This window comes from Prunus avium, chromosome 4 (genome assembly GCF_965620075.1).
Source record: "Prunus avium chromosome 4, drPruAviu1.hap1.1, whole genome shotgun sequence".
Taxonomy (NCBI): domain Eukaryota; kingdom Viridiplantae; phylum Streptophyta; class Magnoliopsida; order Rosales; family Rosaceae; genus Prunus; species Prunus avium.
Window position 1 is genome coordinate 32,019,149 of NC_142287.1, and position 15,793 is coordinate 32,034,941.

Below are 15,793 nucleotides of genomic sequence, written 5' to 3' on the forward strand. Positions count from 1 at the left end.
CAAGAAACGTTAACATTTGCATTGTAAGAATCAGCTGGTATTTGCTTTCATGCTACGTATGACTATCGACATTTTACCATCACCCTCCATTTCCATGACAGAAAAAAAAGATAGTGCTAACTGTGTAACTTCATAACATGTAAATATAGGAATTACCATTGTTTTCATTCTAACCATGCCTGTAAAATTACTCTAAAATTTTGCAATGGAACACTAAGAAGAAAATTGCAAATTACTCATTATAAAATAAACTTCAGACCTTTCAAATCCTGCTGCAGAAAAGCAGGACATATGCTTAGTGAAAGACAACAACTATGCAGGAGACATCATCATAGCTTTCTCTAGATAATGCTTCTTCAATCAACTCCTCAGCTGCTTCTTGAGCATCATCTAATTCTCCAATGCAATCATAAGCCTCTTGGTTTGACATTACCTGTACAGATAAAACTTTCAAGCCTTTGGAAGGATTAAATATGAAATACATTATCATTATTGAATCACGTTATGCTAAAATCTTTAAGAAAACAAAAGCTTAAGCTGACCTTCCACAAGCCATCACTTGCCAAAATGATGACATCTGTTTCATCGTCGATCTTCTTAACTTTTATATCCGGTTCTGAAGTTATGTGATCCTTTAGTTTTCCAACCCCAAATGCCCTTGTCATAGCTAGTTGGCCATCCACACGCGGAACAGTTCCTAAATTCATCATAAGATGTAAACACCAGAGAATAATATAACAGAACAAAGAAAGTATCTGTTGAGATCATGTTAAGCATTTAAGTTCAATCATATGGGTTTTTCTCCACAGTAAATTCCACATAAGTTCTTTAAGTAGAAAAATATATTAAAATTTCCCAACGGCCTATACTCATTTTTTTAACCATATGTTGTACAAGCCAATAGTTTCCAAGTGTACAAAAATGCTGAACAAGTACCTGGCCTTTTCAATACAAAACCACCTCTGCTTTCAACAAGATCCTTCTCCTTCTCTGTCTCCGGGTTGTGATCCACAGTTATCTGTTTTGCTACACCATCTCTGCATAAAACTGCCCTAGAATCCCCGACATTCGCTACAATCAGTTTCTCTCCATTGATTAGTATTGTTGTAACAGCTGTTGATCCTCCTCTTGAACCAACTACCTTTTCCAAAATCTCATCATTTGTAGCTCTATAAGCTCTCCTGACTGCTTGTTTTGGGTTGGTCCAAAAATCAGGCTATTCATTGCATGTTGAAAACAAGCAAATTCCCAGTTAAAAATGTAATGGAGATGATGAGCATAAATATTGTTAAAAATTAAATAAAATAAAATAAAAAATTGTCAGCACTAAGAAAATATTCATACCTCATTTAATATGTTATCAAACAGATGGGATTGCCAGTATTCTGCAACTTCACGACCTGAATGTCCATCAAAAATTGCATATAAACCCAAGTCATATCCATTCACTTTCCGATTTTCTGCCACAATATAATCTTCCATTCCATAGTCCATTTTTCCCCTGACCAAATGGAATCCATGGCTGACTTTTCGACTTGGAAGCTCTTTATCATCATCATCTTCTGCATCTTCCCTACACAACCCATGTCCTGCTTTCTCCTAAAGCAAAATATACCATACTGTTGGATATTTCCGTACATATTCCCATTGAATGGAGAAGCAACTTTACCCTACAACTAAGGAACATACGTTCATCTTGTTTAATAATATATCTGTTGGAGAAAGTCTTGTATTCTGCAGCAAGACATCATATTGTAAATATTATATTGATAGGGTTCATACACAGTTAAGATGCTGGAGGAAGATTCTGTACCTTTACTTCGTGGGATTCTTCATCAAATTTTAAGCTTGGGTTCCTCCTCTGCAAAATCAAGATGAATGCATGCTCATGCACTGAAGAGTTTTGAAGGAAAGCTTTCAGACTTGAACAAATCTAGCTAATATTTGGACATGAGAAGCCAACAAAAAATATGCAAACTGCCATGCAATTGTACAACTAAACTGTTCTCTCTCATCCTGTCATATGTAGCCATGCATCAAATACAGAATAAAATGAAACTAATTGGGATTTGCTTGCCTTCATTTCTGTTGGATCACTACTTTACTTGAGAGCAGGTGACACATTTATTGTACAGATGGAGAGAGAGAGAGAGAGAGAGAGAGAGAGAGAGAGAGAAGCTTTGTTATTTTGTTGTGTCAACGTGTCAACATAAATGGCAAGACAGGGAAAGACACGCAGAGGGTTGTGGAAGAAATGTCCCAGACCGCTTGAGTGAGAGACTACAAGTGGTCACCGTTGGTTGGTATATTTTTGGACACAAAACCCAAACAAAGAGGTTTTGTTCCTTTTTTTTTTATTGTTTCTTTTCTTTTGGACACGAAAACAGAACAAGTTAATTGTTGTTTTATAGTTTTTGTGAGTAAATTGTAGACAACCCCAAACCAATATACATTTTTTATCGGGTGTTTTTGCTGGTTTAATCTTCAATTGCCTTCATTTTTGGTGAAATGGCCTACTTTCGTTTCTGCTTAACCAAATGTCAGCCATCTTTATCAATTGAAGAATAAACCTCGCTGGACTCACTGTTTACTCGTTTGTTCAACACAACAGAGAAGAAAACAATATTTGGTGCAAAATCTCAGCAAGAAGGGTCAAAACGCAACAATTTACTGACCTGAAGAAATGATTTCATAACAAAATTTACAAACTATCACAATAGCTGGCTCAGAAATTTACAAGCTCTTCGGTGAAAATAACAAAAATGCATTCACGTCGGCCGTCTCAGACAGAAATCCTCAATTTCTTCAAGGTAGCACCCTATTCAAATGGTGGAATTGACCAAAATCTCCTGCTCTGAATTAATTTCAACCCCCCAAAAAGAAAAAGAAAATCTTGGGATGATCCATACAAAAATTGCGTCAACATTTCCACTACACGTCAGAGTACCGTTGCAGTTTAAACACGCCCAGTTGTTTCAAATATACCAGCTGTTTGTAGAAAGCCAAATGACAGGTCCTGTTGCTTCTTTGGCAGCAAAGAAAACCACTTCCTTATAGACTGAGCTGGATCAGACTGACTTGCAATGGCTGCAGGCTCCACATTTCCCTGAATAATTGTTTCGAAATCAGAAGGCATAAGGCCCACCAATGCCGTAACAGTGGCAATTTGAGTGGGCAGACCGACACTAATTGCAGAGTCCCGGCATAAAAATGCAGACAATTGACCCCTCAAGATTTCCACTCCTTTATCTTCATATCCAAGGGCATCAACTCCAAGCCTGAAAATAAATAACATAGTGTTAAATTAGAACTTAAAAGTAGTCGCACCGGTACGATATTTGGCCTAATATATGAGATTGGATTGGATGAATGAAGTAAAGGAGCTTCGTTCCAAAATTATAGAATTAACATCTTCCCATGGTATAAATAACAGTTGATTAGTAACAAATCAAAAACATACAATTTCATGATATGATGCAAGGCAAATTAGTCAAGAACATACCTCCCAAGCTGGCCAAGGAGAACAACAATTCCAGCAATCACATTCTCAGTCATGCATGATTCCAACACTTTCAACAGCCGAGGAACAATCTTGGCACTTGTCCATTCCCAGCTCTGCATTTAAAGAGGAAAACAAGCAGAAAAGTCCAAGTATTAGTAGCCAAGAACCATCTGAACCAATACTTTTCTCAAGAGGAAAAGACAATAACAAAATGGGAAATGTCTAAACTGCTAACATATTTTAAGTCAACTTTGAAATATTGTAAGAAATGCTATGTTTGGAATGAACTTCAAACAAAAGTCAATAACTTAAATGCATTCGATCATTTCAGAGAAAATTTGAAACTTTGCAACATACAAACATATCATAAGCATTAACAACAGATTTTGGTCCATCTACTTGTATCACTCTAATACTACGCCAGCATTATATGGTAATAAAGCTAATGATCAGCACAAGACAACCAAAGACATTTGAGAGGATGATAATACCCTCCTTTTTTTTTTGGCATAGAACAATTAAATCCAAAAAGTAATGCAGCTACATGTGATCAATCTCTAAGTCATTAGAACAACAGTGCAGGATATTAAGGAAACAGTCTCAAGTATCAACAATGAACTCAAAAGGGTGTAACAAGGGTAACAAGTAGAGCAGCTATGAGTGATCAATCTCTAAGTCGTACACAAGAGAGTAGGAAATTGAGGAAACAATATCCATGATAAACTCCAGAAGGTAAAAACACTAACCATGTTGATTGCAACCAACTCCACCAAGGATAGGAGATCACTGAGATCGCAGAGAGTGAAATTGGTAGAAGAGTCTGATTGAATACTAGGCACTGCAAACTTATTTAAACAACAGGACAAATCACCATGCACACCAAGTCCACAATTATCAGGATATGCAATTTGTTCAGCTTTATACTTGTTCAACAGGATACAGTAATTTGAATTCGAACTGCCTGATTCCATCGCATCTTGATATGTAGCTCCTGACAAAGCACCAATTTGGAGCCTTTCTAAAAGAAATGATGTAGCAGTATCTACAGAAACTGCATCCTCAGAAAATGGGCATTTCACACATGTACAGAACACTGTTCGAGAATTGCTTGCAGATGGAATACAAGAGCCAGAAGAATCCGATATGCTTACTCTCTCGAGATATGTAACTATAGATCTCATGACAATAACTAAATTGAAATTGCAAAAGTTAAAAAACTTCTCTCCCCCAATATAAGCAAAAGCATGCAGAATAGTCAGAACTAATGAATGACTAGATCTACTAATCTGCAAAATGCTGTACGACATTTCACTTATAAAACCAATATGGTCAAACGCTGCACATATTGATGCTAATACAACGCTCCCTGCCACCAACTCATCTGCTGATGCTGGTCGAGAGGATATATGAATGCCATCACATAGGATGTTCACCATAGAGTGACACTCTACCCGGGCCTCAGAAGATGCATCCTTACACACCAGAACTCTTCCATTTATTAAGAAATCCTCAATGAGACTAAGTGATTCGTCCAAACAACCAAATTCTGCAAATATGCTTCTTCCGTCCCCATCAGACATCACTGCAAAAAAGGAAAGAAACCATAAGTTTAATGAACAAAATCAAAGAGGAAACCAATAATGACATTCTAGATTATAACATAACATGATGTAGCAACAAATACAGACCTGAGCCCATGTGTCGGGCAAAAGCATCCAAACAGAGGTTGGACGTCCACTTCAAGCTCCCAAATTTACTCAAAGCAGCAGTGGAGAAGTTAAGCAGCAACAATGAGAAGAAAACACATACCTTTTCCCTAAACAAGACCACCAACAAACAATCAATTAGCCCATGTGTCCAATAATTTACTAAGTACTAGACCTCTTTCATCTAAACTAACTTCGCATGTTCAAGAATAAAAAAAAAAGTAAGATCAATGACAAGGACGAAACAACTTGCTTAGGAGGAGGAGAAAAGGAGAGAGAGGGAGAGACCAACTATCCAAATATACAAAAAAATGTACCATCCTTGATTACCATGAATTACTTACTTGGGAAAAAGATTTTCTTCAGTCTTGAGAGCAAGCAGAATTTCTCGAACCATCCAATCTGTATGAGTAGCCAAAGAGCACTGTGTAATACAAGTTCTGGAAGCAGAACATATCCTAGAAATGCTGCTGCTGTCTTTAATATTAGAAAACACAACATAACACGTAAGGATATCGTCACCCGCATACCCAAGTTCACTTCCAAATGGGAGCATAGCCTCCTCATTTCTTGAATTAGGAGCATTAGACATCACTTCAGCACCAGAGTCCTGGACACCACAATCTGTTCCCATTGCAATAGAATTACCATTCCCAGTCTTCCTTATTATGGTAAAAGAATCAACGGTGTCTCCATTCTTATGCAATACTGAATTATTGAAATTTTCAGAATCATCAAAATACAAGCTATTTGAATTTATCTCCACATTGGATCTTTCAACACCACGAACTTCAATCTCGGGAAGTGTAGGAGACAGTGGCATTTCTGTTGCCATCCTATACAATTCCTCATCAGCAGCATCGTCCAAGTCTAACAGTTTCAAGTAGTTCCCATCAGTTACTTCATAAAAACTTGACATGGTTTCAAAATCACTTGTGCCATCTCTGCTTTCTTGAGGGATCCATACCAGCTCATTGGCATTTTTTGAAACTTGTCTGCAGACGTTTGCACATCCACAGACTTCATTTTCAAATTTATTGGCCTTCTTTTGCTCATTACCATTGGCATAATTCTGCATTATTAGTTTCTCTTCAGTACTTTCCTTCCCCTTCTCATAATCCCTTCCATGCTTTACAGATGAATCACCCTGAAGACCAGGAAGCAGATAACTCCCTTCTTCAAAAGGTTTTTCTATTTGCTTGTTCAACAAACAGTGCAAAACAGAAAGGTTCTCCTCTACCCGCAGGTGCAACTTCTTACCCTCAAAATATAGATTTTCTATTGATTCAACTGCATGAAGTATCCTCTTTCTCTTCCTACTCTGCTCATTAACTCTTCCAACCCCATCAGTTCTGACAGGACTTCTGACACTATTTTCAGCCACCACGGCAACATTTTCATAGCAATTTATTTTGGTAACCTCAGCAGACAAGTTGGATATTGTTGGTTGAACATTCTCTTCAACCAATTTTTCTGACGTGGTAAGAGAAAAGGCACCCTTATCCTGTGAGCCCACCAACTTTCTATCAGAAAAAGATGCTGTACTGGAATTTATTGGATAACTCTGTAACATTTTTCTGTTAGAGCCTCTGACTGGAGACTCCAATATAGAATCAATACCTGAAATAGAATCAGTGCAGTTTCCTCCAGATAAAGGAAGAAATGGTGCAGTACGTTGAGATGCATCCAAAACTGGGCAGTTCGGCTTCAGACGTTTAAATCCACTTTCAATGTTCATCTGCAAATTGCACAAGTCCATTTTAGTAAGCGTGATAGAACTACAATCTTGTGAAAATACCGATCACATTGGGGTACTGGGGTAAATAATGAAAAATGTCCAAGAGAGAGAAGATTGTGACTGTTAAAGACAAGACATCAGCATAAATGTTCAGTAAAAACCTATGCAGTTGGAAGCCAAACTGAAGTTTTGAAAAACTAACAGGCACAAGTCTTGGACCGAAAACAAAGTCTCAAGTCACATGTCAAAGGAAATATACAACTCATTGATACAAAACTATAACTAGACTAGTATAATAGGTGGGAGAGTAAAATTGTGATGCTTTTCCCTTTATCTTAAAAGTTGTTCAATCTAAACATAACAGACGTAAAAGAAAATAATAGAGAAGCTAAGGGTTTTCTTTCCTATATTTTGCAAGACGGTACAGTTACCAACTAAAGGCAACTATTTTTAAGTCTAAACCTTATTAGTGTGATTCTGGTACTACTTTCCAAGCATTAAAGTACCAACAATGAGCAAGCTTATGCTCTACCCACCAGATTACAACACTAAAAGCCATCAGATGAATAAGGTTCATTTGTCATCAACCACGCCTGAAAAAAGAAAATAAATCAACAGTAGCTGTAGCAAACTCTAAAACATGTATGCTATGTTTCAAGTATAGATTCCTCACCAACATCTTGAGAACTAACAATACTGAGTTATTAACTACAAAATCAAATTGAAGCATGGTGTCTATAAAGATTAGACTGCGGAAAACGAACCTTTTCTGGGTCATCTATACCTTCCGCACTATGCGAGAAAGCTGTATTTAGCATACCCAGGCGCTGTGAAAATTGATCGAACTCGAACTTCAAGCGACCTAGTTCTTGTTGCAGGATGCTGTTACGACTTCTTTCCAGCTTGACTACTTCTTTGGCATGCTTCTTTTGCATTTTCTCAAACTTAAGTTGTTTCTTCAAATCTTTCACTTTCGCACTTTCAGCACCCATATCTTTTCCAAGTTCAACAGCAGATGCCTCAATCAATTTTCTAGGGGATAACTCCTCAATCTTCTTCTTAGCTTCGTCTAACTGCGTAAACAGATGATCAGCACGAGATTTTTCTTCCATAGCCTTCTTCCAATTCACTTCCACACGCTTTTTCTGCTTTTCAGCTTTCGCCATCTCAGACTCTGCCCTTTTTTTCTCCTTGATTGCCTTCTGTTTTTCAGTTTCATACCTTTTATATGCTTCCTCAAAATTTGGAAGCTCCATTACCTTTCTATTATTATCAGGTTGGCTGCCAGGAGCCTCGTGCAATTCTCTTGAACACCTAATTTCATTTATCTCTTTCTGTAACTCATCAATCCTTTTCCTACTCTCTACCAATTCCACAGACAAACATTCGGCACGACTTTTTTCTTCTATACTCTTCGTCCTATTCACTTCTGCAAACTTCTTTTGCTCCTCTGCTTTCGCCACCGCTGAATTTGCACATTCTCTCTCCTTGACCACCTTCTGTTTTTCTGCTTCAAGCTTTTTATTTGCCTCAACAAGCTTCAATGTTTCCGAGGCCAAATTAGAACTTGCTTTATGCACTTCTTTCTTCAATACCTCCAACTGAAGCCCATAATTATCAGCCTTCTGTTTTTCAGTATTGGCGCGCTTCCTTTCTTCATCAGCCTTACTTTTTTCAGCTTTAGCAGCTTTACGTGCTTCGCAAGCCTTTTTCTTCTCCACTTCTGCATTCTTACTTTCTGACTCTGCCCTTTTCTTCTCTCTCTCAATTAGGTCTTTGAGACGATTAATTTCCTTTTCGCAGTCAGAAACTTGAGCTTTAAGAAGGTTTACTTCATTTCTATTTTGAGCATCTGCATTTCCTCTCTGCTTTAGAGAATATATCTCAGATTTCAACCCAGAAATTTCATTCTCCAAAGACACCCTAATGGAAGATTCTTTCTCTTTCTCCTTTTTCTCAATATTTGCTCGAGTTTTCTCTACCTCACATGCTGCAAGAAAACAAGATTTGTCACTAAGAGAAGTTATAAGACACTCTCCAACAGAGGAAAAACAAATACGCACTAACCAACAATAACATATCAACTGGAGAGCTTCAGTGAAGCATTTCATGAAAATTTTACTTTACTCTTGGCCATCTTGGCCTTTCCATTCGTAAGCATGCTACTGCATGACAACGGATTTGGGTGGCCTTGTTTTGCATCTCATTCATGTTTAACATGAAACACATAAGTCTTATAGGTAAACTAATTAAGCATAAATTTCAACAGGTAGGGAACAAAAACATACAAATTACGTCGATGACTGATCAAACAAAAAACCTTGTACTCAGAAAACAAAAAGGTACTCAATTTACAACCACTCGAGAAGGAGCTTCAGACATGAATCTTGTTATCTAATCCACAATCCAAGTGAATCGGGTGAAGCAATGATTATCATTTCAACAGCTTACCCAATAATACTGAATTTTTAATGTCTGAAAGATACTTCAAAAATTACCTTTCGTAAGGAGATGCACAGCTTGCCGCAGAGCATTTCGTCTGTTTTCAATCTCTGAGCACTCCTTTTTCCACTGCATAGCAAATCATAAAACTAGGTGAACATTGAAATCGAATACCACTTGCACATACTCAAATAAATTCACAGGAAAACGAAAATCAAAATTCGAAACCCTTACCGCAGCACAACATGAATTGACCACCTCGAGATTCACTGGCACGTCTGCTGCCATTGCTACCAGTCGGAAAAGTAAACAAAATTTTAAAATGAGAGGGAAAAAGTTAACGTGCTCCTTAGTAACACGCGGAGTGAGAGAGAGAGAGAGAGAGAGAGAGAGAGAGAGAGAGAAGAGTAGTACTAGATTTATTGCCGTGGGACGAAGGCGCTGAAGTAGTCCATTAACAAGCAGCAAACCCTAAAGCCCCAAAAATCTGATTAATAGCTAAACCCAAAGAGAGCGCGAATCGAAGAAGAAGGGAACCTAACCGCCTATGTTAATATTACAACTGACAACTGAGAACTGGCCGTGAGAAGAACCCTAATGATTTGGGTCGGAAGACCCGATTTCCAATCGGATCCTTAAACCCCCCAGATTTGGGTTTATTTTGGATTTTTTGGATCAGACTTCATTTTGTTCTCGACCCAAGTTAGATCCGAATCGATTTCAAATCAAAACAGCTAACGAATTCAATATGGGCTGAGATTAAATTCTCATCTAGGCCCAGTTTGGCACATCCTTGTTTTTTTTTTTAACACAGAAGATATTTGAGGGGGCAGCTTCTACAACGAGGAGTTTAGAGTGAAGAGCTTATTTGAGGAGTTCAATTCCACTATCAAACCATTTAAAATGTTTTAAGTCCATTGATTTCCTTACATTTGTTGATGGTGGGATTGAACCCCTCAAATAAGCTCCTCACTATAAACTCCTCATTATAGCCTTTCCGTACCTGCAACACTTCGTTCTTTTTGGATAGAATGATTTGGCATATGCATATTAAGGTTATGTTAGAATAAATATAAACATCCAGTCAAGGATGCCCTTTTATGAAATAAGCTTTTGAGTGTGACCGTCGCATGACCATGCGTTTTTACCAAACCATTCATGTTATAACACGTTTATTTATTTAGTATCATGTGGTCTACTAATATTATAACATGCGGACTAATAACATTAACATTCTCGATGCTATAAAAAAAATATATTAAAAAATAAAAATAAAAATAAAAACAAGTCAACAGAAAAGACATACAAGATTCATACTAGGGAATTGACATGCAAGAAAACTTAAAAGCTAAGGCAATATAGACAACTAGGGGAAGCCTGCTCCCATAAACAACCAATGAATCCAAGGACAGTCAACGTTGTTAATTTATACATGACAGCACCACAAAAAATTGACACCTTCATCCATGACATGCCACCCACAAGACATAAATAATTTATGCGTACAACAAATTTAGGAGACAGCAAAAATAAAGAATATTAATGTTGAATTCCCTTGCACTTGCTTTTCCTAACCAATGCCACCTGCCAACCCTTGCAAAATTATCTGTCCTTTTTGGCTGCTTTTGATTGAGGAAGTGTTCCAAACACCCTGTCCCATATACTTGAAGTTATTCCAAAGCCTTTATCTTGGATCCTGAAGTGATGATTCAAGTGGTATTTCTGCAAAAACAAGCAAACATCAGCTCATTCTTGTTGGCATTCACCAATTCCCGTAAAACATAAATTTTTCTGCTGTTCTTTCTGGTGCTCTACTTTACAAGATTTATAGTTCCTCATCTGGACTACCAAGAAAACGTAGTTTTGGGTCTAATAGGTAAAATATCCTGCAAGCATGAAACCTGTACTGATATTTACCTTCAGGTTTCGGGGTACGTCACTTGATGGCTGACCATGATGGAGATAGTAATGGGTACAATCATACATCACATAACCCAATAAACCACCTCCAAACAAAGCAGGAGTGACAGAAGGAACGGAAATCAGCTTCACCAAGTTCCAGAACTGGCAACAATTGACAAAAGAGTTACGACTGGTAATGATTTTGTTTTCTCACAAAAACGACTGGAAAGGACAATTCTACAATCACACAACAAAGATTAATACCTAGACAAATTTAAATCATAGTAATAATAATAATAATGACCAAGTAAACCTCCCGATCACAATAAAGTAATCTTAATACTAAGAACAGTAACTGAGCTATCCTATCTAATCAAATTCAAGGCAATGTATCATGGCTGTACGACGTGTAATTGTGTTTTCCATTGGAAAAATAATGAATTTGACGGCTCAAAATCAGTAACCATAGCCACCAGTGTATTCTTAAGAAAAACATAGTGACCAGGTGGCAAGACAATAAGTGATATGAAAGAAAAGACATACTGGAACACATAAAACAGCTGTCGCAGCAGGAGGGAAAACAAGTCGCAGGCCATCCATTGGGTGCTTATGGTGGCAGCCATGAAGAAGATAATGTATGGTGTTCCCCCTGAACAATCTCAACAAAACTAGCGCATTAGTCTCGAAGATTTTCCAAATATGCATATAAGTGAACAAATACATAAACACAGAGAGGGAGAGATATGATAAAGATAGATACATATAGAGAGAGAGAGAGAGAGAGAGAGAGAGAGAGAAAGAGAGAGAGAGAGAGAGAGATACAAGAAACACACCAGTAGCTCTTTGTTTCAATGTGGAAAAGAAAGCGGTGCAACGTGTATTCAAGCAATGTCCACACGAAAATGCCAGCAAAAACCATCAGAGCTATTTCAGGAAATCCATGGCCCATCCGTACAGACATGGAGATAGAATAGAACACGACTGGCAGCCATATGACAGGAACTGCCCACCACACTGTGCGGGTCAAGAACTATTTCAAGTAGTACAAATGAGTCAGAACGGGAGCTCCAAATTCTCGAGAATGAAAATCTAGATGCATGTGCAACCATATCCGAATTGTACATATATGAACAAAAGGAGCAGGAAGTACCTCCCAAAATTCACTTTCAAAAAATCGAGGGCCTTCCTTGCAAACAATCGGCTGGTGAACCCACTCCTGGTATGCTTCTCCAAGATGGCCAACCTGCGAAAAATTGTCAAAAGGTAAAATTTACAGTAAAACCAATTACAGCACGGCAAATACAATACATTGAGCAGGCAGAGGTAGAGCACTCTGCTCAAAGAATAATGAAAGTGGAAAAAGTAATTCTAAAACTAAAATGCAATGCATGTTCTGAACTACCAAAAAAGGAAAATGAGGAGCCAATTAAAGTGGTAAGGAAGTGCCAAACAAGTACTTTAGAGTGAAACAAAGTTATTGAAATTCTTCAGGACAGTTAAGATAGTTTCTCTATAAACTGGGCTATTGTTTAACAAGTGTCTTTTTACTTATTCTTCTTTACACACAATCCACTATTGCAGAAACCTAGAAAGATGGTGCTGTCAAAATCTATGAGCCCTGAGATCAAACTTGAAATATATATGTGACAATATAGTCATTTAAGTCCATCAAATGCAGTGAACCAGTGCACATAATCAACTCCCATGAAAGGATAGATAAAATAAAATGAAACATTTGACAATGTAACCTCACCTGGAATACGAGGGCTTTATTCAAATCAACTTTGAAGTCCTGCGCAATCATCTTGTCACGTACAACACTGCTGGAGAAACATGCACAAAAAAGACAGATTAGGCAAGGAACAACTTTTATTTTACATCTGGAATTTAGAAAATGTCAAGGATTACACAGAGAATGACTCTTATAATATTAACCCACTCCAACTTCTTCTCAATCATTCTGTAAAGTTTTCTGATGCAGATCTATTGGGGATAAGAACCAAAAGGATCTAAGGACACAGTTGAGATAAGGATTCAGAAATTACAAAGAACTTTGTAACATGTGATAACTTAGTATCTAATAATAATGTCAGTAATTGACCTAAAGTTCAAGTTTTCCTTGTTTGAGAACCTCCTAGCACTGGCTACTGTAAACTCAATGTTGATGGATCTAGGCGTATGGCCTCTGGCTTAGTCTTATGGACTGACAAGGACAATTTAGAATAAAGTTTTCTTACACCTTCCTCAAATAACCGACCCTGATAGAAAACTAGTACCTGTCTAAAGGTCACAAGTATTTCTTTCCAAATTATCAAAAGTGAAAATTTTGAAGGTGAAGCAGTTACCAGCACCACAAGCAAAATTGGATTTCAGTAGTGAATTCAACGCATTAAATGACCATGACACGTGATAGTTATACTTTTAAGCTTAAGACTCACATTTTCAACAAAGCAATTTTAACATGTATCAATGAGGAGGGAAAAAAATGAAAATTCTTGAGAAATAAGCGTCCTTCCAGTTTCAAAGCGAGCCACGTTATTCATAACATAATTCAGCAAGAAAATTTCCCCAAAAATGCCTCAAATGAAACTAATTAATTCATAAAGATCCAATTTTTTCTTGTTCTTTTTTTCAATGAATCAAAACAATTAAAAGAGATGAAAAAACCCCAGATAATCTCTCTCTAAAAATTCCCATAGAACAGAGTCTCAAAACTCATGCTTCTTCCCCTCAACGCCATAATTTAGCATTAGCATCATGAAATCAAAAGCCACACTGTTGAAAAAAAAAAACCCACAATGCGCGTACCAGACCCACTTCCAAAACCCACAAATCAAACCCGAAAAGCCACAATCTTCCAAAGAAAAACACGAAAAAACAACAAAACCAGATCTACAAATTGCACAAAAACCACTGAAATCAGAAGAGAAAAAGCCAATAGATAACCTCTTAAGAAACGCGGGTCGGATCCAATGGAAGAGAACAACAGAATACGAATTCCCTAGTTCCTCTCACTCTTTCGCTTGCTACGAACCACCAGCACCACCACTAGAACAAGTTTCAGCGTTTAGGGTCAAGTGGTGCAGTGGCAGAGGGAATCTGAGTCTCTCTTTTTCTCTCTCCGTGTTTGTGGAAAAATTCAAGTCGAACTGGTAAAGATTTAAGAGACGGGACGATCTGGGCCGTCGGTTTTTGTATGGGCATCAAAGAATCAAGCCAGCGATCCTCACGTTGGATTCCAAGTCTCTAACGGTGGCCAGTCTGGAACTTTTCAAGTTATTTTTTATTTTTATTTTATTTTTTTTTTTTTTCTTTAAGAATTAGAATTAGAATTAGAATTACAGCTTGGGCCTGGAGTTGGGCTAAACTGGCATGTAGGTACTCAGAGGGTAATGGTTGGGTGTGAGTTTGTTTTTGTCAAAGGATCTGAGAAGACTGTTGGGTCAAACGATTTGCGGGTCCCATTTGGTCAACTTTGTTAATTATGGAGATTTGGTTGGGCCTTTTGGGCATATCAGAATTTTTTATTTTATTTTTTAATCAGTGATATTTTTGTCCGGATTCCTCAAGTGCCAGTCAGCGCCGGCAGTTTTATCAAGTTTTGGCAAACCATTTTTCTCTCCTCACCCAACTGTGACAGATTCTGTTTTCTCAACGTCATTTTGAACACACACAGAAATAAAATTAAAATTCTATAAATTGTATTGTTTTCCATAAAAGAAATCAAAAAATGGTGGGGAAATGTGGTACCCTTTAACCAATTAATAGAATGTGTATTTTAATTAAAAGAATAAAATTAAGAGACTTTGAATTGTATTAATCTCATAATTGGGCCGGATTATGTCTACACTAATCATTTTTGTGTAATTGTCACATTGAGACATATATACCTAAAATCTATAACATATTATCGTTCATCCATATTATAACAGATGTCATAAACCATATATGTTTCAGGAAAGTTAAGGGAAACAAAATGAGAAACAAAAGATACAACTAGCCAGCAAGGCTTGATTGCTAGTTATTAAAATAGTAGCAAGAAAATCAATGTGATGTGATACAGCCAATAAAAGGCTTAAATTAAGGTAGCAAGAGAATCCATGTGACTATTATGTGAGCCATGCGATGAAGCCAGACAGCCAGCAAGGCTTACTAGCTAGTTATTGGTTTTTTGGATCGGCAGTTTTTCCTTGGTGGAAGGAAGTGTTCCAAAAACAGTGTCCCATAAGGAGGAGGTGACCCCAAATCCCTTACTTTGAATTCTGAAGTGATGGTTCAAGTGATTTCTCTGTCAAGCATAAACATAAGTGTTTGTCAAGGCATAGAAATGCAGATAATCCTGAAAAATAGATGATAGATTGACAGAAAGGGAGAAGAAGAGAGGATCAAAAAAATAATAAAACCGTCTCCGAAAGTCTTTCATATAAGATTAAGGGTGATACATCCATTAACTTCCGTTAATTTCTTGTATAAGAGGATCACGTGAACAACACATATGGGAGG

The 15,793-nt window shown here is 37.4% G+C and overlaps 3 protein-coding genes across 5 annotated transcripts; all 3 read right to left on the minus strand.

The window, feature by feature from the left end:
- Positions 1–128: 128 nt before the first annotated feature.
- On the minus strand, positions 129–2,107 carry LOC110760231 (putative protein phosphatase 2C 28). Its single transcript, XM_021962464.2, has 5 exons — positions 1,814–2,107; positions 1,345–1,734; positions 937–1,216; positions 543–697; positions 129–433 (listed from the first exon to the last, which is right to left on the minus strand). The coding sequence occupies exons 2-5, from the start codon at positions 1,492–1,494 to the stop codon at positions 296–298; spliced, it is 723 nt and encodes a 240-aa protein (XP_021818156.1). The 5' UTR covers positions 1,495–1,734; positions 1,814–2,107; the 3' UTR covers positions 129–295.
- Positions 2,108–2,642: 535 nt separating this feature from the next.
- MEE22 (maternal effect embryo arrest 22) lies at positions 2,643–9,962 on the minus strand. 2 transcript variants are annotated; one of them, XM_021962475.2, is made up of 9 exons: positions 9,803–9,962; positions 9,623–9,678; positions 9,445–9,517; positions 7,711–8,936; positions 5,553–6,946; positions 5,191–5,318; positions 4,249–5,084; positions 3,503–3,615; positions 2,643–3,278 (listed from the first exon to the last, which is right to left on the minus strand). In XM_021962475.2, exons 2-9 carry the CDS (start codon positions 9,674–9,676, stop codon positions 2,957–2,959), a joined length of 4,146 nt encoding a protein of 1,381 aa, XP_021818167.1. In that variant the 5' UTR covers positions 9,677–9,678; positions 9,803–9,962; the 3' UTR covers positions 2,643–2,956. The 2 variants fall into 2 exon arrangements, with proteins under 2 accessions (XP_021818167.1, XP_021818168.1); XM_021962476.2 differs by having other exon boundaries at positions 9,623–9,686; positions 9,803–9,961.
- A 785-nt stretch (positions 9,963–10,747) lies between these two features.
- Positions 10,748–14,550, minus strand: FAH1 (fatty acid hydroxylase 1). Of its 2 annotated transcripts, none has more exons than XM_021962483.2 (7): positions 14,237–14,550; positions 13,044–13,110; positions 12,441–12,533; positions 12,124–12,320; positions 11,834–11,939; positions 11,306–11,452; positions 10,748–11,110 (listed from the first exon to the last, which is right to left on the minus strand). In XM_021962483.2, exons 2-7 carry the CDS (start codon positions 13,092–13,094, stop codon positions 10,991–10,993), a joined length of 714 nt encoding a protein of 237 aa, XP_021818175.1. In that variant the 5' UTR covers positions 13,095–13,110; positions 14,237–14,550; the 3' UTR covers positions 10,748–10,990. The 2 variants fall into 2 exon arrangements, with proteins under 2 accessions (XP_021818175.1, XP_021818174.1); XM_021962482.2 differs by having other exon boundaries at positions 13,044–13,113.
- Between the last annotated feature and the right edge of the window lie 1,243 nt (positions 14,551–15,793).